Below are 26,090 nucleotides of genomic sequence, written 5' to 3'. Positions count from 1 at the left end.
GGGGAAGGTGGTTGGGGACAGAAATAGCTGATGTGCAGAGCATCAGAGACAAGAGCAAGCTCTGTGGTGAGGGAAAAGAAGTGATTCTGTCAGCCTGGGGGCAGAGCACAGGGAGGGCAAGGAGGGGTGAGGAAGGCCCGGTCATGAGAGCCTGGGAGCTGCCAAGGGGTGTGCCCTGTGCCCTAAGGCCAGAGGAAGCTCATGGCCAGATGTGCCCTCTGGGAAGGCCACAGGGGGTGTTGGGGAGACTGGATGTGGAGTGGCAGGGACAGGAGGAGAGGGGCTGGTGGGGAGACTGTGGGGAATTTCCCAGAATTCCCAGAGTCGTCCCAGTTCCCAGAGTCTGAGCAATGCCTAGAGTTGCCCCAGACGCAGGGACAGGGTTTGCCTGAACCCAGTCGGTGGGCAGGAAGTGGAGAAGTAAGTAATTCAGGAGAAACCTCCAGGGTCAGCACTGGTGGTTGGTATTGTCATGAGAAAGAGGACAAAGGTCAGCTCACCCCTGGCCTCACACTGGACAACCTGGGATGAGGGATGGAGGAGGTTTGTCATTCTCGGAGATCAGGCACAGAGAGGGAGAGAACGGAAAAGTTCTCAGATCACAAAGCTGCAGTGCCCTGAGGCAGGACAACCAGGAGCGGGAAGGAGAGTGGAAGGGGAGAAAGGCAGGGAGGAATCACGGCCATGGGGAGAAGTGATGGAGAGGACCCAGCTCAGCCACTTCCCAGCTGACTGTTCTCAGGCAAGGTCCTTCACCTCTCTGATCCTCAGCTTCCCACCTGAGCAATAGAATGACACTTTCTTCCCAGGGATGGTGTGAGGGTTGCAGTTACTGCAGGAAAAGGGCCAGCAGAGGCCAGCTGTGTGAGCGCAGCAGCCTCCTCAGTGCTGGAAGCTGGGGGGCCCCACAAGGGTCCCCTCGAAGGCTCAGCTCCCATTGAGATGCTGTCAGTTTGTGTCTCTCAGGCGGGCATCTCCAAGGATGGGAGTCCCAAGGCTGGAAGAGACAGAGTCTAAGGAGGAGGAGGAGGTGCTCACTCTTGTCTCCCAGCTGACGTCACCCAAAATAAAAACCCTTTCCTTGCCATAAGCCTGGTGTTCCAGCTTTTATGTGGCCCCTTTTGTGTGGTGGGTAAAGAAGCTATGTTTGTAGCTGGTAACAATTTGACGAGCCAGCCAGGAGACTCTTGTCCGTGGCTCCGTGGCCCTGGGCCAACTGGGATCTCCTGGGAAGCAGTCCAGCAGGTGCCTCGGTGATCTGCCCGAGGGGCTGCCCCAGTGCTTTCCATCTGACCCAGCACCCTGGCCCTAGGCACGTTTTCTTCTGGGAAGGAAACAGGGTCTAGATTTGTTTGTTTGCTTTTCCTTCTGGTGAGTGGTCGGACTCAATCTGGAATCAGGTAAGTTGCCTCGGGAACGCCCGTGAACTTCCTTCCCCTCCATCTGTGGTCCTTCCACTTATGGCAGGGCCGTCTAGGGTCCTTTCCATTCAAGGAGGAGCCATCTGGGTGTGCATTTGGAGTAGCAACAGTTGTAGGACTTTCTATCCTAAATCTGGGAACCGGTTCACTGGCGTCTGGTTTTTCTGTGTCTGGATCTGTGTGTCTGTCCATCTCTGTGTATCGGAATGGAGAACGTGCTGTCTGTCCTAAGCAGAGCCCATTGGGGCTGATTCTGAGCAGACAGTCTCATTATAGTTATAAGCCAATGGCTAAAAAGGGATGATTTTCTTTTGTAACACCACATAGCCACAATAGTCTTTAGCTTCCAGAGAGAAAATGGCCAAACAATGGATCCTTAAGTTGGAAAACTTTTAGAGAGCTCTGGGCATAAATAGCTCTTTTATTAATACCCATAAAAAGACCAAATTAAAAGGAAAATACAGCGATTAGTCTTAAAAACTTAACCAAACTTCGGGTCTCTGCTTCTTCTCATGGTCTTATAGATGCTCATGAAAACATTAAGTTAACAAAGAAAAATCAGAGAGAGAAGAGTCACAGGACTCAGCCCAACAGGATGGAAATCTTCAACTAGTTATTAAAAGGAAAATGGGATAAATGGAACTGACACGAATAAAGTTAAAACAAAGGTTTTAATAAACACTGCCTAAGGTTGGATGGGCTAAAGGGACCCCTATAGGCCCTCCCCCAACATTAGGGGACCTCAGACAGGCCTGTTCTGTTGACCCCAGTTTAAAAAAAATTTAACAACTCAGAAGGCAAAAATCACAATGATAAAGCTGACCGACAATTGTTTGGGGCAACAGTTAGGCCGCTCAAGTTGATCAGACTATGAAGATTAAAGTGTTTACGCTCGTATCACATAAGGAGGTTATGTCAACTTTGCCTGAGTGGTTTTTGGGGAGTGGATGTTATGCTGAGCTGGGAATGCTTCCCCTATATAGTATTATAAGACCGAGACTTGTTACTGTACTCAATGGAAGCTATGATTGAAGGTATAAGAGTTAATAAATTTGAGGAAGGTTGGTATATTTAAACGGGCTTTATGTAAAATGATTACATCTCTTTTGTCTGATTGTATTGTACATTACGTCATGGGGATAAACGTTACATTTCACTGGGGAACGTTTCTCCTGCCTGATATTGTAAGAGCATAGAAATCCCCGCTTCAGTGTTAATTAAACATGCTAGAGGAGATCTCATTTTAAAATGGCCAAAATGGGGCAATTTCAGTTTCCCCAAACTGGTGTATTTACATATGCTGTTGGAAAAAGCCAGCTGCAGCAACAGGAAGCCTATTTTAATCTTTTGAGGCTTCTAAATAAAATCAGGAAGACTTTCCTGCCTCTTTGAAAGAAAATAATTAAATACTTAAATAATTAAATCTGTTGCTCCTCTCTCTTTTGTTGCTGAGTTTCCCCACTTCAACTTCCCCAAAATTCCTGAGCTAAAATTAAAGAGTAAAAATAAGTAAACTTGGGGCCGGCCCGGTGGTGCAGCAGTTAAGTTTGCATGTTCTGCTTCGGCGGCCCGGGGTTCGCCAGTTTGGATCCTGGGTGCGGACATGGCACCACTTGGCAAGCCATGCTGTTGTAGGTGTCCCACGTATAAAGTAGAGGAAGATGGGCACGGATGTTAGCTTAGGGCCAGTCTTCCTCAGCAAAAAGAGGAGGATTGGCAGCAGTTAGTTTAGGGCTAATCTTCCTCAAAAAAAAAAGTCAGTAAACTTTTAAGATAATTGGAAATTGTAACGGCCATTCTGGGGAACCTCTGATTCACATGAGTCCACCTTCAGGGTCACCTTTAAAAGAGAAGATTTAAACCTCTCCTAACAGAATGTAGTCTTTGATTAATATGCAGAAACTTCTGAAAGTCAAAGTTATTGGATGTGATATAAAGTGATCTGTGGCAAATAAGAGCTTATTAAAACTTACTGGATTGCTTTAAAATAGACTTGTCCTCAGAGGCATCAACACTGGCTATAAGGCAGAAAAACTGAAAAGTTCTGAAATCACAAAACTGTGGTGTCCTCGGCCAGGGAATTGAGGCCAGGAAGGAGGGTAGGAGAGGAGGAAGGCAGGGACAGGTTAGACCCAGGGGGAGGAGTGGCAGAGAAGACCCAGCTCGGCCACTTCCCAGCTGACTGTTCCAGACAGGTTCCTTTGTCACTGAGCAAGGGCTCGCTGCCCGATGCCCACGGAAGCCAACACTATGGCACTGGCTTTTGAAAAAAGAAAGAACTTTATTGTGAGGTCATCTGGCAAGGAGACAGGAGGCAAGGCTCTCAAGTCTGTCAGATCTGTCATCCTGAGGCCATGAGTTCCCACCCGGCACATGTGCTGTGCCGGGTCTGATGTTGAGCAAGGCTTGATGAAAACAACCTGCTTTAACACAGCAAAAAGAGCGTAAGCTGGTCAATGTTTTATGTTCTGTTTCCCCTTTACCTCTCTGAGCCTCAGCTTCCCACCTGAGCAATGGAGTGATGCTACTTCCCTGGACGTGGTGGGAGGGCTGCAGTTATTGTAGGAAAAGGGCCCAGGGCTGGCTGTGTGAATGCAGCAGCCCGCTCAGTGCTGGAAGCTGGGCGGCCCCACAAAGGTCCCCTGACGGCTCAAGTGCCATTACAGTGCTGTCAGTTTTCGTCTCTCAGGTGGGCATCTCCAAGGGTGGATGTCCTGAGGCTGGAGGTGACGGATTCTGAGGAGGAGGAGGTGCCTGGTGCAGCCACGCACAACCAGGGGCAGGAGGCATGATGACGATTTGAGGGTCATTCTGCAAAGAGCAGAGAATCTCCAGACTCACCCATGCAATCACGCTGGGAATGGGCCTGGGGCTGCCACATGCAGGCTGTCGTGTCAACAAACTCAGGAGCACATGCACAAAGCACCTGCATATACATGTCTGCCTCCTCGTTATGCACACACAACACACACACACAACATACACATGCACAACACACAGACACAGAAGACATGCTTACACGTATGCACATACATACAACACACACAAGCAAAACACACATACACATACATACATACAGAACACAAACAGGCATAATATACACACTAGACAAATCTCCACTCTCCCATTTCACAAGGTGATTTTTTCTAGGCTTCCAATCCCTGTTTGTAGGGGAACCTCTAAAGGTGACAGCAGGCTGAGCACCCCACAGGGGTTACGAGATCTTCCCCCGACCCCAGGCTCACACCAGTGATGAACGTCAGCAGGAGGGTCCCCAGGCCGAGCTGCAGCTCCCCAGCCAGGGTCTCTGATGTCGCCTAGCAGCCTGTCAACACCATTTCTGGTTTTTCTCTTCCAGTTTTACCAAGATCTCAAGCCTGGAGAGGTGATGGAGATTTCTGGCATTGGCTATAAAGAATGGGCAATCTATGTGGGAGATGGTGATTTGATCCGTCTGGCTCCAATGAGTAAGGACTGTTGAAAATATAATTTTCAGAATATTTGTTACCATAATGAGATCAATGGGAAGAGAGAGCTGAGCAAGGGAAACCTGAGTTGGGTTTTCTCTGAACAGCACTTGAGCAGACCGAACATCCATGTCCCACTGAGTCATCACAGGGGGTCCCATAGGTCCTGCCAGAAGCAAGGAAAGAGGTTGTGGGCTCATCCACTGAAGCCGGGGGGCTTCAGCACTCAGATCTGTCTGGCTGACCAGTTTGCCCTGGTATGCAGACTCTGATATGACTTAACCCACAAAATAGTTAAAAGTTTGTGGAGATAAATAAACTGTCTCTTAAAGAAACTTTAAGGTCTACAGTCTAAGGTTTATGGTCTTCAAGAAAAAAGCATGTTTCTCAGTGCTATGTCCTTTGTACTCACATGATTTTACAGACAAGGTGTCTTGAGACTAGTTACTTAACACTCCTTAAGAGAAGCAGCTTTCACAGGTTTATACATCAAAAACAACTCTCATACAAGTGAACAGTAAGTACATGTGAACAATTTATTTAACTCATTGATAACAGAAGCAGTAGGATGATAAATCCAGTTAAAAGGAGAATGCAGGGAACACATGAATGTATAGACAATGAAAGAAACAGAAAGCTGGAAAAAGCCTACTAAATTAGATGCACATGGTTCGTGTCCTACAGCGCAACGGTACCTCAACCTTTGATGGTCTCTTCTCCACCAAGCGTCTGCATTCCCACTGGGCAATAATCATTGTCATCACGATGGGAATAATTTATATCCATCTTATCAGTTTTCTATGAGCTATCATCTACCTTGGCAGAGTTGTAAAAATATATGAATTGATGGTAAAACAAGCTGACAATCCAGATGCCCCCGAGGGGGGCTTGTAAGGGAAAGCATGGCAGTGATGACATGTGGTCCTTTTAGTGCCTAACTTCCAGGGTGTGGGTAGTTTTTTTTAAGGACATAGATTCTAAGTGCAAACAGCAGTCTTTCGATTAGAAACATCCTTAATTAGCAAGCTCATTAGTGACTCTCCCTCTTAGAAAGTTAAGCCTGCACTCACCCTAGGATGGAATTTGGATTGCATGAGCTGATGGCTCTTCTGTGGCCCTCTCCATGTGCCCAGAGCGGTGCCCGGTCCTAGGAGAGAAGACACTCACGTGAGGGATTCCCTAAGGCTCAGCTCAGCGCCATGGAAGGAGCCTGCCCTTTGGAGGTTGAGAGAGGCAGTTTCACACTTGGGTTCTAGGATTTTCCACAGCATAGAAAAGTCTGAAAGGGGCCAGCCCGGTGGCGCAGCGGTTAAGTGTGCATGTTCTGCTTCTTGGCAGCCCGGGGTTCATCGGTTTAGATCCCGAGTGCGGACATGGTACCGCTTGGCACATCATGCTGTGGTAGGCATCCCACATATAAAGTAGAGGAAGATGGACACGGATGTTAGCTCAGGGCCAGGCTTCCTCAGCAAAAAGAGGAAGACTGGCAGCAGTTAGCTCAGGGATAATCTTCCTCAAAAATAAAAAAGAAAGAAAGAAAAGTCTGAAAATGTCTCTCTGGGTCCAATATTGGTTGTAAAATGGAGATGATAATATTTACCTTGAAAGTTAAAAAGGAGATTAAATTGGGTAATATGTGAAAAGTTTCCCAGCATAGTGTCTGAAACACAATGGGTACTAAAAGAAATTTGATCTCTTTCTGAAATTCACAAGTACACGGGGATAAACAAATAAAAATACGATTTGCTATCACTGTGTATAATGGCTAAATTTGAGAACAACCTAAATGCTCACTAATAGGGCATTGGTCAAATAGATGATGTACGTTCCTATGATGGAATGCAGTAGCGTTATGTTTTGAACAGGTCTTACTTAGGAGACATGTGGATCACATCACCACCTCCCACGTAGATGGCCCAGTGCTGATAGCGAATGCGGAAAATCTGAATCAGGTCTCCAGGCTCAGGTTCTTCACAAAACTGCAACAGAAAAACCAGAGATGGTGTAGACAGACTTCTAGGCAACAGTACAGACCCTGGCTAGGGAGCTGCGGCTCAGCCTGGGGACCCTGTTACTGATATTTATTACCTGGGGAGAGCCTGGGGGGTGGGGAAGAGTTCATAACCTCTGGGGGATCCACATACTGCTATCACTTTTAGAAGTTCCCCCACAACGAGGCACTGGAACCCTGGAAAAAATGACCTTTGTGTAATGAGACAGTAGAGATTTCCCAGTGTGTGTATAATATGCGTGTGTATAGACGAGCTTGTGTGTTTTGTGTGCTGAGCATGTGCATGTATGCACGTGTTTGTATGTGCATGACATGCAGATGTATATGTGTGTTGTGTATGTCTGCATGTGTGTGTTCTGTATGTTGTGTATACGTGTGTTGTGTGTTCATTCAGTGTGTGTAGTGTGTGTGTGTTGTGTGGGAATGTGTACATACTGAGGATTGGAGACAGGTGTATGCAGGTGCATTGTGCATGTGCTTCTGAGTGTGCTGACACGACAGCCCCCATGTGGCAGCCCCAGGCCCATCCCCAGCAAAATCAGGCAGGTGAGTCTTGGCTTCTCTGTCCTTCCCAGATGGACTCTCACAGCCTCATCATGCCTCCTGCCCTGCTTGGGCATGGTCGCACCAGGCACTTCCTCTTCCTCGGACTCAGTCCCCTTCAGACTTGGGACACCTAGCCCTGGAGACGCCCACCTGAGAGACATGAGCTGAGAGTGTCCTAACGGGTCCTGAGGCTTTGAGGGGCCCCTTGTGGGCCCCCCAGCTTCCATCACTGTGGGGGCTGCTGTGCTCACATAGCCGGCCTCTGCCTGCCGTTTTCCTACAATAACCACAACCCTGACGCCGCCCTGTGGAAGTATGACTCCATTGCTCAGGTTGGAGTCTGAGGATCAGAGAGGTGAAGGTGAAACAGCGCATAAAACACTGACCAGCTTAAACTAGTTTTGCTTCCTTAAAACAGGTTGTTTTAATCAAGGCTTGCTCAACCACATACACGGCACTGCACATGTGCCAGGCGGGAACCCATGACCCCAGGATGACCCCGGAACCAAGAATCTTCAGAAATGTTGCCACCGGGTCCCTTTATGAAGCCAGAAGTCCTTCAATAAGGAAAATCCAGCTTCCAGCAGCCAAAGTAGCTTGATTGCCATATAGGGACTGATTCGAGACTAGCCAATCAGCTTATAGGGTCCCAGATGCAGCTTAGGAGTCCCAAATCCTTAAATTTCACCCAAAACCTTGGATTGGAGAGACAAATTTGAGAACTTTGCTTCCTGTCTCCTTGCTGGTTGTCTGTACAATAAAGTTCTTTCTTTTCTCAAAAGCTGGTGCCATACTGTTGGCTTCTGTTTGCATCAGGCACCGAGCCCTTGCTCAGTAACAAGGGAACCTCCTGAGGATAGTCAGCTGGGAAGTGGCCAACCTGAGCCTTCTCTGCCACTCCTCTCCCTGGTCCTGATTCATCCCTGCCTTCCTCCCCTTCCATTCTCCTTCCTGCTCCTCAATATCCTGGCCCAGGGCACCACAGCTTTGTGACTGGAGAATCTTTCAGTTTTTCTCCCTCTCTGTGTCTGATCTCAGCAAATGACAAAACTCCTCCATCCTTCATCCCAGGCTGTCCAATCAGAGACCAGGGGTCAGCTGACCTTTGTCCTCTTTCTCATTCTAATACACAATAACCAATATTGACCCTGAAAGTTTCTCCTGAATTCACTATCTCATCCACCTCCCACCCGGTGACTTGGTTTGCAGCAGCCTCATCCCTGCCTCTGTGATCCCCCACGGCCTCCTGGCCACGCCCCCTCCTCCTGTCTCTGCCACTCCACACCAGTCTCCCCAAGACCCACTGTGGCCTTCCCAAAGGGAACAACTGGTCATGAGCTTCCTCTGCCCCCAGAGTACTGGGCACACCGTTTGGTAGGTCCCAGGCCCTTTAAGACTGGTCTTTCCTCACCCCTCCTCACCCGCCCTACACTCTGCCCCGCAGTCTCCCTCATCAGAGAGCTTGCTCTTGCCTCTGCTGCTCTGCACATCAGGTGTCTCTGTGCCCAACCACCTTCCCCACACCCACACTTCCTCTCTCCCCATCAGACATCCCAGTATCATGTGTTTGCATCATTATCAGAGATTCTCCCCTCTGGCTGCACAGCTCTGTCACCTCCACCCCAAGCAGACCTCCAGGAGGAAGAGGGATCACCCCCAAGAGGGGCTTACCTGGGCCATGTTGGCCATGCCATATCTCAGATGGGTGACAAAGTTCTTATGCTTCCAGTCCAGAACGCTGTACTCCACCACCTGACCAATCTTCTCCTTCGCAGAACTGACGATCTTGCTCACAAGCCGTGGTGTGTACTACTGGTCCCAGTAGTTGTCGACCTGATAGTGGTAGCCGTTCACGACGTCCTGCAGGCGCTCCTGTTTCACCACCGCCCTTCTGCTCAGAATGGAGATGCTGGAGGAGCCAGCCTCAGAGTCCTCACCTGGAATCAGAGACACAGCCACCCAGGGCTGTAGGGGAAGGCGAAGTAGGGAGAGAGAAGGGGTGGGACAAGAAAGAAGGACAAAGGGAATCCCTATAGAGCCCTTGGGGTTTGTCCTTTCACAAATGTGATTGGAGAAGTCACATATCTTTCTCCTTTAACTTAACAAGCTGTGAGGATTTTTCAAGTCAATGAATGTCGGGATTGTCTATGGCTGCCATTCCATTCCATTATATGAATGTACGTCATCTATTTGACCAATGCCCTATTAGTGAGCATTTAGGTTGTCCACGAATTTAGCTGTTATACACAATGATAGTAAATCATAATTTTTTATTTATCCCTGTGCGCTTGTGTGTTTCAGAAAGAGATCACATTTGTGTCAGTACCCACTGTGTTTCAGACACTATGCTGGGAAACTTTTCACATATTACCTAATTTAATCTCCTTTTTAACTTTCAAGGTAAATATTATCATCTCCATTTTACAACCAATATTGGACCCAGAGAGACACTTTCAGACTTTTCTGTGCTGTGGAAAGTGCTAGAACCCAAGTGTGAAACTGCCTCTCTCAACCTCCAAAGGGCAGGCTCCTTCCACGGCGCTGAGCTGAGCCTTAGGGAATGCCTCACGTGAGTGTCTTCTCTCCTAGGACTGGGCACCGCTCTGGGCACATGGAGAGGGCCACAGAAGAGCCATCAGCTCATGGAATCCAAATTCCATCCTAGGGTGAGTGCAGGCTTAATTTTCTAAGAGGGAGAGTCATTAATGAGCTCGCTAATTAAGCATGCTTATTTTAAGTTTCTAATCTAAAGGCTGGTGTTTGTACTTAGAATCCATTTCCTCAACAAAAACCGTCCACAGTCTGGAAGCTTGGCACAAAAAAACCACATGTCCTCACTGTCATGGTTTCTCTTCCAAGCCCTTCCTCAGGGTCATTTGGATTACCTGGGCTTCATTTATCATCAACTCAGATATTTTTACAGCTCTGTCAGGGTAGATGACAGCTTGTAGAAAAATGATAAGATGCAGATATGTCATGCTGACCATGATGACCATGATTTTTGTCCAGTGAGAATGCAGACGCTTTGTGGAGACGAGAACTTCAAAAGTAACGGTACCATTGCTCTATAGGACAAAAACCATTTACTTGGCAGGCTTAATCCAACATTGTTTTTTCTCTCATTGAATCATACATCCGTTCCCTGCATTCTTCTATTACCTGGCTTGTCATCCTGCTGCTTCTGTTATTAAAGAGCTAAATAAATCCTTCATACATACTCACTATGCAGTCGTATGAGAATTTTTTTGATGTGTAAGCCTATCAGAGCTGCTTCTGTTAAGGAGTATTAAGTAAATTCTCTCAAGACACCTTGTCTGTGAAATCGTCTGAGTACAAACGACACAGCACTGAGAAACACGTTCATGTTAAGATGTTTAAGACTATACATCTTAAAGTTTCTTTAAAGAAACTATTTCTGTCGACCTTCAGAAACTTTTGTGGTTGAAGTCATACGAGAGTCTGCATACCAGGGTAAACTGGTCAGCTGGGCAGATCTGAAAGCTGAAGCCCCCCAGCTTCACTGGATGAGCCCATGAACCTCTTTCTCTCCTTCTGTCAGGACCTCTGGGACCCGCTGTGATGACTCAGTGGGCTATGATGTACATTCTGCCCAAGTGCTGTTCGGGGAAAATCCAACTCAGGTTTCCCTTACTCAGCTCCTTCTTTCCATTGTTCTCATCATGGTAACAAATATTTTAAAAGTTATATTTTCAACAGTCCTTACTTAGAGGAGCCAGATGGATCACATCGCCACCTCCCACGTAGATGGCCCAGTGCTTAGAGATAATATTGTAAATATTAATGAGGTCCCCAGGCTCAGGTTCTTTACAAAACTGCAAGAGAAAAACCAAGAGATGGTGTTAAAAGACTTCCAGGCAACAGCAGAGATGCTGGTTAGGAAGCTGAAGCTCGGGCTGGGGATCTCCTTGCTGATGTCATCAGCTGGTGAGAGCCGGGGGTGGGATGAAAGGACCAAGCCCATGTGGCGTCCTCTGCTTGCTTTCAGTTCTGGTGATTTCTCCACAACCAGGGGCTGGAAGCCTGGAAAAAATGACGCCTGGAATAAGAGAGGGGGAAATTTCTCCATGTGCATATTATGCACATATCTGTGTGTGCACATATGTGTTGTGTGGTGTGCATGTGTGTATATATAACCATGTATATATGTTCACGTTAGACACATATAAATGTGTGTTCTGTGTATGTCTGTGTTGTGTTCACATGTGCATTGTGTGTTCTGTTGTGTTGTATATGTGTGTGTATGTGTTTTGTGTACCTGTGTGTGCTGTGTGTGTGTGTTGTGTTTGTAAGTTTGCGTACTTAGGATGAAGGCGGGTGTTTGCAGGTGCTCCTGAGTGAGTTGACATGACAGCCTGTATGTGGCAGCCCCAGGCCCATCACCAGCAAAGTGAGTCTTGAGCTTCTCAGCCCTTCCCAGACAGGCCGTCAAGTCCTCATCATGCCTCCTGCCCCTGGATGTGCATGGCCATACCAGGCACCTCCTCCTCCTCAGACTCTGTCTCCTTGAATTTCAAGACACCCATCATTGGAGATGGCCACCAGAGAGACAGAACTGAGAGAATTCGAAAGGGTCCTGAGCCCTCAGGGGACCGTTGCGGGGCCACCAAGCTTCCATCACTGTGGGGGCTGCTGCACTCACACAGCCAGCCTCTGCTGGCCCTTTTCCTACAATAACTGCAACCCTCACACCATCCCCCGGGGAAGGAAGCATCACACCATCGCTCAGATGGTAGGCTGAGGATCAGAGAGATGTAGGTGGAACAGCACATAAAATATTGACCACCTTAAGCTAGTTTTCCTTCCTTAAAACAGGTTGTTTTAATCAAGCCTTGCTCAACCACAGACACGGCACTGCACATATGCCAGGCGGGAACCCATGACCCCAGGATGACCCCGGAACCAAGAATCTTCAGAAACGTGGCCACCAGGGCACTTTATGAAGCCAGAGGTCCTTCAATAAGGAAAATCCAGCTTCCAGCAGCCCAAGTAGCTTGATTACCATATAGGGACTGATTCGAGACTAGCCAATCAGCTTCCATGGGCCCAGCTGCGGCTGAGGAGCCCCTAACTCCTTAAATTTCACTGCAGACCTTGGATTCGAGAGACAGATTTGAGAGCCTTGTGTCCAGTTGACTCCAAAAAAGTTCTTTCTTTTCTCAAAAGCCGGTGCCATAGTATCGGCTTCTATGGGTGTCGGGCAGTGAGCCCTTGCTCGGTAACAAAGGAACCTGCCTGAGAACAGTCAGCCAGGAAGCGGCTGGGCTGGGTCTTCTCTCCCGCTCCTCCCCTCGTACTGATACGGCCCTGCCTTCCTCCCCTTCCAGCCTCCTTCATGCTCCTCAATGTCCTGGCGTGGGGCACCATAGCTTTGTGATTTGAGAACTTTGCAGTTTTTCTCCCTCTCTGTACCTGATTTCAGCAAATGACAAAACTCCTCCATCTGCCAACCCAGGCTGTCCAACCTGAGACCAGAGGTCAGCTTACCTTTTTCCTCTTTCTCATGCCAACACCCCAAAACCAATACTGATCTTGGAAGTTTCTCTTGAATTCACTTCCTTGTCCTCCTCCCACCCACTCATTTGGTTCAGAGTAGCCCAATCGCTGTCTCTGTGACCCCCCTGAGCTCCTGACCAGCCCCCTCCTCCTGTCCCCACCACTCCATATCCAATCACCCCAAGACCCACTATGGCCTTCCCAAAGGGCGCATCTGGCCATGACCTTCCTCTGCCCCCGGGGCACAGGATACACCCCTGTGGCAGCTCGCAGCCCCTTCATACTGGCCTTTCTCCCCACTCTGTGCATTCCCTGCCCTCTGCCCCCAAGGCCCCCTCCCCACCCCCCCCGCCTCCACAGAGCTTGCTCTTGTCACTTCTGCTCTGCACATCAGGGATCTCTCTCCCCAACCAAGTTGCGCAACCCACTCCTCCCCTCTCCCTCTGTCAGACATCCCGAGAGCCTGTGTTTGCAGCATTCATGGGGAGTCTCCCTGCTGGCTCTCCAGCCCAGTCACCCCCACCCAAGCAGACCTCAAAGAGAGAGAGTGATCACCCCAAAGAGGACCTTACCTGCCTGCTGCAGGCTGTGCCATATCTCAGATGGGTGACAAAGTGCTTATACTTCCTGTCCTTAACACAGTACTCCAACTGCGCCCCAATCATCTCTCTCGCAGAACTGATGATCTCATTCACAGGCCGCGGTCTGTACACCTGGTCCAAGTAGTTATTCACTCGATAGAGGCAGCTTCCCACTGCGTACCTCACATGCTCCTGTTTCACCACCGCCCTGATGTTCCCGCTGGAGTAGGTGCTGGAGGAGTCAGCCCTAGGGCACTCACCTAGAATCAGAGACACTGTCACCCAGAGCTGCAGGGGGAGGTGAGGCAGGGAAAGAGAAGGGGCAGGACAAGAAGGAAGGATGAAGGGAATCCACCAGTGAGCTTTTGGTGCTTGTCCTTCCGTGAATGTGATTGGAGGAGTCACAGACTTTTCTTCTTTAACTTAACAAGCTGTGAGTATTTTTCATGTCAATGAGTGTTGGGCTTATCTGTAGACGCCACTGCATTCCATTATATGAATGTACATCATCTATTTGACCAATGCCCTATCAGTGAGCATTTAGGTTGTCCACAAATTTAGCTGTTATACACAATGATAATAAATCGTATTTGTTATTTGTCTTGTGTACTTGTGCATTTCAGAAAGAGATCACATTTGTTTTAGTACCCCCTGTGTTTCAGACACTATGCTGGGAAACTTTTCACATATTACCTAATTTAATCTCCTTTTTAACTTTCAAGGTAAATATTATCATCTCCATTTTACAACCAATATTGGAGCCAGAGAGACATTTTCAGACTTTTCTGTGCTGTGGAAAGTGCTAGAACCTGAATGTGAAACTGCCTCTCTCAAGCTCCAAAGGGTAGGCTCCTTCCACGGCGCTGAGCTGAGCCTTAGGGAATCCCTCACGTGAGTGTCTTCTCTCCTAGGACCGGGCACTGCTCTGGGCACATGGCGAGGCCCACAGAAGAGCCATCAGCTCATGCAATCCAAATTCCATCCTAGGGTGAGTCCAGGTTTAATTTTCCAAGAGGGAGAGTCACTAATGAGCTCGCTAATAAGCATCCTTATTGTATGTTTCTAATCTAAAGGCCGATGTTTGCACTTAGAGTCTATCTCCTTAATAGAAACTATCCACTCCCCGAAAGTTAGGTCAAAAAGGACCACATGTCCCCACTGTCATGCTGCCAACCTCCCTCAGGGTCATCTGGATTAAGTGGGCTTCATTTTCTGCAATTCAGATATTTTAACAACTCTTTCAAGGTAGATGATAGCATACAGAAAACTGATAAGGTGCAAACATATAATTCTGTCCGTGATGACACTGATTTTTGTCCAGTGAGAATGCAGACACTTGATGGAGAAGTAAACATCAAAAGTAATGGTACCATCACTCTGTAGGACAAATCCATCTACATCTGATTTGGCGGCTTACTCCAGCATTTTTTTCTTTCATTGACTATACATACATCTGTTTCCTGCATTCTCCCTTAAACTGGCTTGTCATTCTGCTGCTTCTCTTTCAAAGAGCTAAATAAATCATTCATATGTACTCACTATGCACTTGTATGAGAATGAATTTTAGATCTGGAAACCTGTGAGAGCTGCTTCTGTTAGGGAGTATGAAGTCAATACTCAAGACACGTTGTCTATGAAATCATATGAGTACAAAGACACAGCACTGAGAAACATGCTTCTTTCTTTCAGACTGTAGACCCTCAGAGACTTTGCTGCTTGAAGTCAGTTCAGAGTCTGCATTCCAGGGTAAACTGGACAGCTGGACAGACCTGAGTGCTGAAGCCCCCCGGCTTCAGTGGATGAGCCCACAACCTCTTTCCCTGCTTCTGTCAGGACCTATGGGACGCCCTGTGATGACTCAACGGGACATGGATGTACATTCTGTTCAAGTGCTGCACAGGGAAAACCCAACTCAGGGTTCCCTTGCTAATCTCCTATTTCAATTGCTCATTAAGTTCGGAAATATTTTGAAAATTATATTTTCAACAGTCCTAACTTATAGGGTCCAGATGGAGCACATCACCACCTCCCACATAGATCGCCCAATGCTCATCGCCAGTGTGGAAAATCTCCATCAGGTCTCCAGCCTCGAGATCTTCATAACCCTGGAAGAGAAAAGCCAGAAACGGTGTTGACAGGCTGTTAGGCAACAGCAGAGACCCTGGCTGGGGAGCTGCGGCTCAGCCTGAGGGCCCCGTTGCTAATTTTCATCACCCGGTAGGAGCCTGGGGTGGGGGAAGATCTCATAACCCCTGTGGGACCCTCAGGCTGCTGTCACTTTTAGAGATTCCCTCACTACCGACTCGCTGAAGCCTGGAAAAAGTGACCTTGTGAAGTGGAGATTTGTCCAGTGTGTGTATAGTATGCATGTGTATGTGTGTGCGTGTGTGTTGTGTGGTGTGCATGTGCATGTGTTCACATGTATACATGTGCATATTTTGCAAGTGTATATGTGTGTGTTGTGTGTATGTGTGTGTGTCCAGTAGGGTACCATCTATCTGTGTGTCGTGTACGTGTGTTTTGTTTGTGTATGTGTGCTATGTGTATATGTGCACATACAGAGCATACAGACACGTATATGCAGGTACATTGTGCATGTGCTGCTGAGTGTGTTGACATGACAGCCTGCATGTGGCAGTCCCAGGCACATCCCCAGCAAGATCGGGTAGGTGAGTCTTGAGCTTCTCTGTCTGTCACAGAGGGACCCCCAAGTCCTCATCATGCCTCATGCCCCTGCTGTGTATGGCCGCACCAGGCTCCTTCTCCTCCTCAGACTCTGTTCCCTCCAGTCTCAGGACACCTACTCTTGGAGATGCCCCTCTGCAAGACACGAACTGACAGCATCCTAACGGGACCTGAGCCTTTGAGGGGACAGTTGTAGGGCCCCCAGCTTCCAGCACTGAGGGGGCTGCTGCACTCACACAGTCGGCCTTTGCTGTCTCTTTTTCTTTAATAACTGCAACCCTCACACCTCCCCCGGGGAAGGAAGCATCACTCCATTGCTCAGGAAGAAAGCTGACTATGAGAGAGGTGAAGTTGATACAGCACATAACACATTCACCTGCTTACACTGCTTTTGCTTCCTTAAGATAGGTTGTTTTAATCAAGCCTTTCTCAACAACAGACCCAGCACTGCACTGTACCAGGCGGGAACCCAGGGCCCCAGGATGACCCTGGAACCAAGAATCTCCATAAATGTTGCCACCAGAGCAATTTATGAAGCCAGAACTCCACCAATAAGGAAAGTCTGGCTCCCAGTAGCCCAAGTAGCTTGAATACCATATAGGGACTGATTTGAGACTAGCCAATCAGCTTATAGGGTCCCAGATGCAGCTTAGGAGCCCCAAATCCTTAAATTTTACCCAGAACCTTGGACCGGAGAGGCAGATTTGAGACACTTGCCTCCTGTCTCCTTGCTGGTCAACTTCCCGATAAAGTTCTTTCTTTCTCAAAAGCTGGTGCCATCGTGTTGGCTTCCATGGGCATCAGGCAGCGAGCCCTTGCTCAGCAACGAAGGCACTTCCTGAGAACAGTCCGCTGGGAAGCGGCTGGCCTGAGTCTTCTCTGCCACTCCTCCCCCTGGTCCTGATTCGTCCCTGCCTTCCTCCCCTTCCACACCTCCCTCCTGCTCCTCAATGTCCTGGCCCAGGGCACCACAGCTTTGTGATTTGACAGCTCCTCAGTTGTTCCCTCTCTCTGTACCTGATTTCAGTGAATGACAGACCTCCTCCATCTCTCGTCCCAGGCTGTCCAATCTGAGGCCAGGGGTCAGCTGACCTTTGTCCTCTTTCTCATGACAATACCAAATAACGAATACCGACTCTGGAAGTTTCTCCTGAATTCACTTCCTTGTCCAGCTCCCAACCACTTGCTTTGGGGCAGCCGCATCCCTGCCTCTGTGACCTCCACGGGGTCCTGACCAGTCCTCCTCCTCCTGTCCCTGCCACTCCACATCCAGTCTCCCCAAGACCCATTGTGGCCTCCTCAAAAGGCACATCTGGCCATGCGCTTCCTCTGGCCTTAGGGCACAGGGCACACCCCTTGGCAGCTCCCAGGCTCTCATGACCGGGTCTTCCTCACCCCTCCTTGCCCTCCCTGTGCTCTGCCCCCAGGCTGACTGAATCACTTCTTTTCCCTCACCACAGAGCTTGCTCTTGTCTCTGATGCTCTGCACATAGCTATTTCTGTCCCCAACCACCTTCCCCACATCCACTCTTCCTGTCTTCTCCTATCAGATGTCACTCTTCTGAGAAACAGCCCTGAAGGCCCCAGCCTGGCTCAGCTGCCACTCCCTGGGTCCCCAGGCCCCCTGGGACCCCCACCTCTCCCTGCGTGGGTCATGTGCCGCAGTTCTCTCTGCCATTCTGTCGCCCGCCCCACCCCAGCTATGCGTTCCATTTAGGCAAGATCTCGTATGCTCCTCTCCCTCCCTGCATCTCCAGGGTTTAGCAAAAGGCCTGGCTGGAGATGGGAGCAAAGGAAATATACACGGACCAGGGCTGGAGGATCAGCAGGGCCCACCCATTCCCCCTCTCCCTCAGCCAGGGCAGGGCAGGCACAGAGACAATCTCCACTTTGCAATCAAGGGGATTTTTTCACTCTGAAACTGACTGTCTAAGGCAAGGCCCGGGCTCCGTCCATGGCAGCTGGTGGGAGATGAACTGTGAGCTTGGGCCCTGCCTGGATGAGGAGATGGTTTCCCAGGCAACAGAGCCCTGATTCATTTTGGCAGCAAGAAAGCCCTTCTCAGAATCAGGTGATGCACAGGGTGGACTGCCCTCTGGAATGTGCAGTGTGTCTTCCCAGAACTGCCTCATTTCCAATAATAGCCCGAGTCAGGTGATTCCTTTTCATGGCACACCGCTGAGCTCTGCCTGCTCCTCCCTGGAACTTGCGTCAAATCTGGAGATCAGGGCTGATGAGAGGGGAGGTTTCAGAGTCAGAACGCTGAAATTTGAATGCGCTTAATAAGGGAGGACTAATGCCATGGGGGAAAGAGGCGAGAGAAAGGACTGGAGCCGGGAAGGCCCCAAACTCCAGCCAGCAGCTGAGGCAGACAAGGAGGGGGTTCACTCACTTTCAAGTTCCGCGGTCCCTCCATGGCCATACTCCAGCTTCTTTCCCAGCTCAGCGAGCCACAGCTCCCAGATGCGCACAGCTCCTCCTACACGTGGATCCCAGCCCCACCCCCACCACATACACACACTGTGCCAGACACAGAGGAGCCTGACTCTGCTGGAAGACCGCACAGTCCTGCAGGAAAAGGGACTTTTAAACCACAAATACAGTTTTCTGTGAAAGCCATGTAAAGCCTTTCCAAGCTCTAGAGTTAACAGTGCCCAAGGCCAGGAACCCAGACCGAGCTCTTTGGAGCAGCAAAGTGCCCACGACCCGCCCTGCTATAGAGCCACTGATGGAAATGTCCCAGGGACTTACCTGAACCATGGTGTTCTGGCCTTCTGGGCTTCTGCTGCTCATGGATCAGCTTTTATACCAAATTGGAGAGTTTCACTTTCACTTTCTTCTGACACTCAATTCTGCTCAGTCCTAACCACTTTTTAAAGAGAGACTAAATATTTGCTCAAAATGGAGAGGACCTAACTCAGAACACGGCATCATTGGTGCCTTAAGCCACGGGGAAGCAGTGAGAGCAGGAGGGGAGGCTGATAATTTGCTCCTGCTTCAGAGACCCCAGGTCTCTCCCAACAGAAGCCCTGGGCAAGTGTTCCTGCTGCACGAAGGGGTGGCCTTTAGGGTGCTGGTCATCGAGGTTGCACTGCTCGCTCAGTGAGCAAGTGACAGGGGCTGCCGGGGGTCTAACTCTGAGATGACTACCCCATGCAATACCCAACACACAGTGGGACCTCACGTTGGAGTGTTATTCAACAGGAATCATCTGAGTGCCCACTGTGTGCCAAGCACTGTTGCAGGCATGGAGGGATCCACCAGTCAACAAGACTGATAAGAATCAGTGCTGTTGTGGGCCACATCTTCTTCTTGGGGAGACCGACAAAATTTAATGAGATAGATATTATGTGAGATGGAAAAGACTGAGAAAAATGGGGCGGGGGAAGGGATGGCGGAATGGGGAGGTGTGATTTTAGATAGTGTGGTTGAGGACGGCCTCACTGAGCAGGTGATTTTTGAGTCATGAACTCAAGGAGGTGGGAGGGAGCCCTTCACATACCCACAGGGAGAGTGTCCCAGGCAGGGAAGCAGCCATTGCAGAGACCCTGAGCCTGCAGGTGTCTGCCAGTGTCTGGAGCCAGGAAGCAGGTCATAGGAGGTGACAGCTGAGAGGTAACAACAGCCCGATGTACATGGGGCTGCAGGCTGTTGTCCCGGTGTTGATGTTTACCCTGAATTAGATGAGAGCCAGTGGAAGGTTGGGGCTCAGCGGTGACATGCTCTGACTCATGCAGTTTTCATAGACTACGTCTGGCTCCCGTGTTGAGTATATTCTATGGAGTCGAGGGTGGAGGTGGAAGAGCAGTTTGCAGTCTTCAGGCAACAGAGCAAGAAGAGGTGATTCGATTCTTGATCTGTTTTGAAGGTAGAGTGTATTAGTTTGCTGGGGCTGCTGTAACAAATACCTCAGACTTAAACAAGAGAGTTTTATCTTCTCATGATTCTGGAGCCTAGAAATCCAAGATCAAGGTGTCAGCAGGGTTGGGTTCTTCTGAGGCCTCTCTCCGTGGCTTGTAGATGGCTGCCTTCTCCCCGTGTCTTCAAATGGTCAGTCCCCTGTGTGTGTCCTAATCTCTTCCTCTTATAAGGACACCAGTTGGATTAGGACCCATCCATGTGACTCCATTTTAACTTAATTACCTCTTAGAGACCCTATCTCCAAATGCAGTCATATTCTGCGATCCTGGGGGTAAGGACCTCAACATGTGAACTCGGGGGAGGGGGACAGACTGACCTATAACATTGACTTTCTGGCATAGCAGTATAATCCAGGGTCGTCTTGTGCTTTCCCTGTCCCTACGCTGGAATCAGCATCTCTCCAAGGAGCCTGGTTCCTTTCAGTGGATAATGGTATATGAAAAGCAAAATCAGATCATTTCAGGAACTTCTAACTTAGTTCTATACCTTGGAGCCAAAAATATTCCGATGGGGACATTGAGCCTTTCTCTCTAAAACACTATAACACACCCCACTGACAGGATTTTCCTTTGTGGGTGAGGGCCCCCTCCGATCTGCACCTACTGCCCAACACATTCTGGGATTTGCAGCTACCTGATGGAGAGAGGGAGAGAGGCTCCTTCTGGCAGTGGTTGTGGGAGCCCAGCACTAAGGTCCCATTAATTTTTATCTCTCTGGGTGTCAGCTCCTAGGAATGCATGTCCTGGGGCTGGGGAGGGAATCTGAAGAGGGAATCCTGTGTCACGTGCCAGGGACACAGTGGGTGGGAGGAACATGGTCGGGCTCTGAGGGTCAGTCTGAAAGGAGGGAAGGGGAAACAGCTAACCCCCAGTTCTCCTGGGCTGTGGCTGGTGCTCTGACACACTGAACGTGCCTGTCCATGAGGCACTTGTGTCCACCTGCACAGACTCATAAAACAACTCGCGCACACACACGGTCAACTGAGCACACATACAATATACTTGTGCACACACACATACACCTGGACAACTCTCCCCTTCTACATCTCTCAGAGGGCATTTCCCTGGGCTCCAGTCCCTGGCACCCCCACAAAGGGGACCCCCCAATGAGCGACAGCAATACTGGGGCAGCCTACCTGTGATAGGAGCTTACCCCAGCTGGATTCACCCAGGAAACCAGAGCCTGGTTGGGGAAGTCGGATCTTAGTCTACACACCTTCCTCTCTGTTCGTCTCCTGGTTTCTCTATGGCAGACAGTCCCAAAGCCTGGGGATGTGATGGCAATTTTTACCCCGGCTGTGATCACTGGAGGATGGTCATTGGTCCACATGGCTTCTCCAGGTAGGAACATGTTTTTCTATTTAAACATCAGCCTTGAGTTTAGAAGTAGGAACCTTTAGTAAACTAAGGTCAGTATGATGGTCTAAGGAGCCGAATAGCTTGTCTTGGTGGAAATAAAATACTAAAGACTTTTATTCACTGTCCAATGGAACTTATTCTACATCAGTTGAGTTGTACTTTTTCCATAAATGCTCTCATGTGTCTCCCACGTGCCAGGTGATAGGATGTAAGAGAAATGTGAGGAACAGAACCTGTTTCTAAATGATCCACCCTGTATCAGCCTGTCAACAGGGAGGGTTAGGCCTTCAGAGCTTGTGAGCCTGGGTCCAAATCCTGGCTGCACAACAGCTCAGCAGAGACCTTGAATACGCTGCTTAATCTCTTTGAGGCTCAAGAGATAGACTGATAAAATGGGGATGATAAAAGTTACCCTGTGAGGTGATGGAGGTGATTAAGTGAGATAATGTATAAAATGTCACCCAGCATAAGTGCCTGGCAGAAAGGAAATACCGAGAAAGTGGTATTCTCTTTCCTCATCAGACAAAGGTACAAAGTTATTCACAACATCATTTTAATAAGAAATAAAATCAGAAACAACCTAAATGTTCAAATTACGAACTGGTCAGATAAGCTCTAGTTCATCCAGGTGGGATTGACGAGGAGCTCGGCAACGCTCTCTGCAGGTGTCCGCTCACATCTGCGCAGGTGGACGTGCACATCCACTCGGACACACAGTAGACACAGTCACTCAAAACATGTGCTCGAGACATGTGCTCATCCAGGGACACAACAGGTCACACACCCAGATAACCCCTTCACTCCCTCTGTCCCCAAGGGCATCTTTGCCAGTCTCAGCACCGTCAGCCATTAGTGGGCAGTGACAGGGATAGCGGGGAAGGGATCCCATCTGTGAGGAGCACTTTCTCCTTCCTGTCACTGAGCCACAGATCCACCCCAGCCAGGGGAGCTGGCATTTCCAGAGACTTCTCAGATTTATCTTTATCCATTTTGTCACATTACGGACAGCGTACCAGAGCCACATTCCAGAGAGCTGATTGAAATTTTATGTCCTGACAAAGGGCACTGGGTCCTACATGTGGGAAATGATAATGCGCTCTGTGTTCCTTATTCATGTAAGGCTGAGCCAGCTCTCCATGTCACTGTCCACTCAGGAACACACTCAATATTTCAAACAGTGGAATTTAACACAGGGAATGGGTACATAGGTGTTGGAAGCCGAGAAGGGGGACACCAAGGTAACATTTATGATGATGAAATATCCTTGGTTATCCCTATTAATGTTTTGGGTCTTGATTATTATTTTATATGATATCCAAGAAATTCAATGCAATAACGATGAACACATCCCACAGGCACGTGCATGTGAACACACAGCTGAGTGAATGACTACTGAGCAGACACACTCCCTGCACCCTCCTTCCTCTCCCACGTCTTGGGTGGTGGGGGTGGAGGCTGGAAGGAGGCTTCCCCAGGCTCCAGTTCCCAGCACCTGCACAAAGGGGACGATGTGAGAGTGACGCAGGGCCTGGCTTCCCTCTTGCGACAAGTGCTCCCATCTCCCTGGTTTCCCATGAGGGGATGAAGCTGCAGCATTGCCCCTTCCAAAAAAGATGCCACTATCTCGGGTGGGTGGGAGGTCAAGTGGATGCACTCCTGGTTGTTCTATCACAGGCAGGCCAAACGCCATACCTGCAGACCTGGTGGTGAGTCTGGAGTGGCTATGAGCACCGGGCCATCTACATGGGAGACTAGAATGTGGCCCAGCTGGCCTCTGCAAGTAGGCAAGGATTTTCAGTTTAAATATCAGCGCATGAGTTTAGCATCATGAGCGTGTGTGCAGTGAACTGTAATATCGTTGTTTCCTACTGAGCACCTTGGGTTCTTTGGAAATAAAAGACTCTGGACCTTTGTTCCCTATAGGATGGAATTTGTTGTACGTCATTTGTGTTGCATGTTTTTGGTAAACCCTCTCATATGTCCAGAACACAACTTGTTTGCAAAAGGTCCACATATGTCAGCCTGGCTCTATGGAGAGGGCAGGCCCTTCAGAGTTTGCGAGTCCTGGTTCCAAATCCTGGCTCCACAACATCTCAGCAGAGACCTGGCGGTGCTGCTCCATCCCCCTGCGGCTCTGGAGACACTTTCACGAAGGGGGATGACAACCCTTACCCCTTTGGGATGGGGAAGGGATGAAATGAGATAGCATGTCAAACACCAGCATGGGGCCTGGCACAAGAGAGGTAGCTAAGAAAAGCTGTCTCCTTCTGAATAATCAAGTGAAAAGAGCAGGATTCATTGAATCATTGAATCTTACACACAGTGAGAGAGAAAGAGAACGAGTGGCAGAGGGTCACCGTGAAAGGTGAGCCTGGAGCTCCCTGTCCTGCTCCTTTCCCCCCTCTTTCTGCCCTGCACCCTGATACTGTCTGGAGCTGAGAGTCTCTCAGTCTGTGATTCCCAGGTGAGTTCTTCCTCCTTAAGCAACGAGGTCAAGAACCCCCTGGACTACATACAATACAGACCCTGCGCCACGGATGCGAGCATCAGTTCTGCAAAGGAGAAGTTTGTTGAATGGATGGAGTACACCCCCATGTGGAAAGCAACATGAGCCCTTCCTCACTGATCTGCCATAGGTGCCCACAGGTGAGACGCCTTTGGCAGGAGGCCTCATTTCCTAGAGTTCTGCTCATGAGAGGGGGCACTGGCAACATCAATGGGGTCAACACATTATTTCTCAGAATGCAAGTAAGAGCCACCATTTATTGAGTTTCAACTCAGTATGAGGCATTTTAAATAATTTCGACTCATGAGTTCTTACAACCACCCCACTAGGTTGATGTCATTTCCTACCTTTTCATGTGAACACACTGAATTCGCCCAAATGGATGAAATCTAAGCCCGTTGAGGTGTGATGGTGGTGTTTTTCCCCCTGGGACAGCACTGCTTGCTTGGGGAACTGTGCTCACGAGGATGGTCAGTGGAGAACTCTGAGAGCGCGCACTGACCAAGACAGAAGAGCTGGTTCTGACTCTGGCGCCCCACGGCCCAGCTGTGTGACTTCTGACCAGTTATTAGCCAGTCTTCCATCCTTCATCCCTCTATCCCGTCTACATCCCAGGGTTCTCACGAGAATGCAGTGTATGGGAAGTGCCAGAAAACTGAGAGTGCTGCTCATGTGTGGGCCACTGTTATGAATGGCTTGTTGTCCCCACAGCCCTGGGGGTGATCAGAGAATGACTTATCATCTCTGTTCTACAGTGGAGGGAACTGTGACTCAGAGAGGTCACATGATCTACCTAAGGTTCACCAGCACAGATCCTGCCACGCTGAGTCTGGCTGTTCTCTAGTCTCCCTCCTGCCGTTGGAATGCACAGGTGACAGGATACAAAGTCAGCACACAGAAATCAATCAAATTTCTACACAACTGCAGTAAACAATTTCAAACTGGAGTTAAAAAATACCATTTCCAATAACCCTAAGAAAATGAGATACTCAGCTATAAATCTAGCAACACTGTACAGGATCTGTATACCAAAAACTACAAGATGCTGATGAAATCAATCAAAGCTGTGAGTAAATGGAAAGACATATGGTGCCAATTGATTCAAAGATTCCACATAATAGAAAGGCCAATTCTTCCCAAGTTGTTCTATAAATTTAATTCCATTCCAATCACAATCCTGAGGATCTTTGGTGGGTATGGACAAGCTGATTCTAAAATTTATATGAATAGGCAAAGGAACATGAATAGCACAAACAATTTTGAAAAGGAAAGTTGAAGGAATTACATTACCCAACATCAAGATTGACTATAAAGATACAGTAGTCAAGACAGTGTGGTATTGGCAAAAGATGCATACACAGACTAACAGAACAGAATAGCGAGTCCAGAAATATGGCTATACAAATGTAGCCAGTTGATTTTTGAGAAAGTTGTAAGAGCACTTGCTTCAATGGAGAAAGATAGTCTTTCAAAAAAAAAATGTTACTGGAAGAATTGGACATCCACACGTAAAAGCAAAAAACAATCACAAACCCTTCAGCCCAAACTGCACATCATAATTAACAATTAACTCAGAATGGATCTAAATGTGAACTATAAAGTACAAAACTTTTACAAGAAAACAAAGGAGAAAATCTTCGATGGGCAAAGGATTCTTAGACATGACACCAAAAATACAATCCAGAAAAGAAAAAAATTGATGAACTGGACTTCATCAAAATTAGACACTTTTGCACTGTGAAAGAAAGTGTTTCGAGTGTAGGAAGACAAGCTAAGACTGGTTGAAATTATTTACAAATCACATATTTGACAAAGGACTTTTATCTTGCATATATAAAGAACTCTTAAAAGTCAATGATGGGGCCAGCCCCAAGGCTGAGTGCTTAAGTCCGCACACTCTGCTTTGGTGGCCTGGGGTTTCCCCAGTTTGCATCCTGGGCATGGACACGACACCTCTCATCAAGCCACACTGAGGTGGTGTCCCACATAGCACAACCAGAAGGACTTACAACTAGAATATACAATTGTGTACTGGGGGGCTTTGGGGAGAAGAAGGAAAAAAAAGATTGGCAATAGATGC

General features: G+C 48.6%; 1 protein-coding gene across 4 annotated transcripts; it reads right to left on the bottom strand.

Moving 5' to 3' along the window:
* Window positions 1-5,405: 5,405 nt before the first annotated feature.
* On the bottom strand, window positions 5,406-19,030 carry LOC106781485 (phospholipase A and acyltransferase 4). 4 transcript variants are annotated; one of them, XM_070228829.1, is made up of 7 exons: window positions 18,977-19,030; window positions 15,537-15,645; window positions 13,532-13,800; window positions 11,170-11,278; window positions 9,117-9,382; window positions 6,761-6,867; window positions 5,406-6,035 (listed from the first exon to the last, which is right to left on the bottom strand). In XM_070228829.1, the coding sequence occupies exons 1-5, from the start codon at window positions 19,016-19,018 to the stop codon at window positions 9,255-9,257; spliced, it is 657 nt and encodes a 218-aa protein (XP_070084930.1). In that variant the 5' UTR covers window positions 19,019-19,030; the 3' UTR covers window positions 5,406-6,035; window positions 6,761-6,867; window positions 9,117-9,254. The 4 variants fall into 4 exon arrangements, with proteins under 4 accessions (XP_070084930.1, XP_070084929.1, XP_070084931.1 ...); XM_070228828.1 differs by having other exon boundaries at window positions 5,406-6,867; XM_070228830.1 differs by lacking the exon at window positions 18,977-19,030 and adding an exon at window positions 18,618-18,790 and having other exon boundaries at window positions 5,406-6,867.
* Window positions 19,031-26,090: the final 7,060 nt, after the last annotated feature.

Source organism: Equus caballus, chromosome 12, assembly GCF_041296265.1.
Source record: "Equus caballus isolate H_3958 breed thoroughbred chromosome 12, TB-T2T, whole genome shotgun sequence".
In the NCBI taxonomy this organism is placed as follows: Eukaryota; Metazoa; Chordata; class Mammalia; order Perissodactyla; family Equidae; genus Equus; species Equus caballus.
This window is presented reverse-complemented; position numbering and strand designations above follow the sequence as displayed.

What these genes read in the sequence shown, in the direction of transcription:
- LOC106781485 (XM_070228828.1), bottom strand. Translation starts at nt 19,018, where the DNA reads ATGAGCAGCAGAAGCCCAGAAGGCCAGAACACCATGGTTCAG. An exon ending in GCCAGAACACCATGGTTCAG is followed by an intron (nt 15,646 to 18,976) that starts GTAAGTCCCTGG and finishes TTTCTCTTCCAG; the next exon opens with GGTTATGAAGATCTCGAGGC. An exon ending in GCACAGCCTGCAGCAGGCAG is followed by an intron (nt 11,279 to 13,531) that starts GTAAGGTCCTCT and finishes TTTCTCTTGCAG; the next exon opens with TTTTGTAAAGAACCTGAGCC.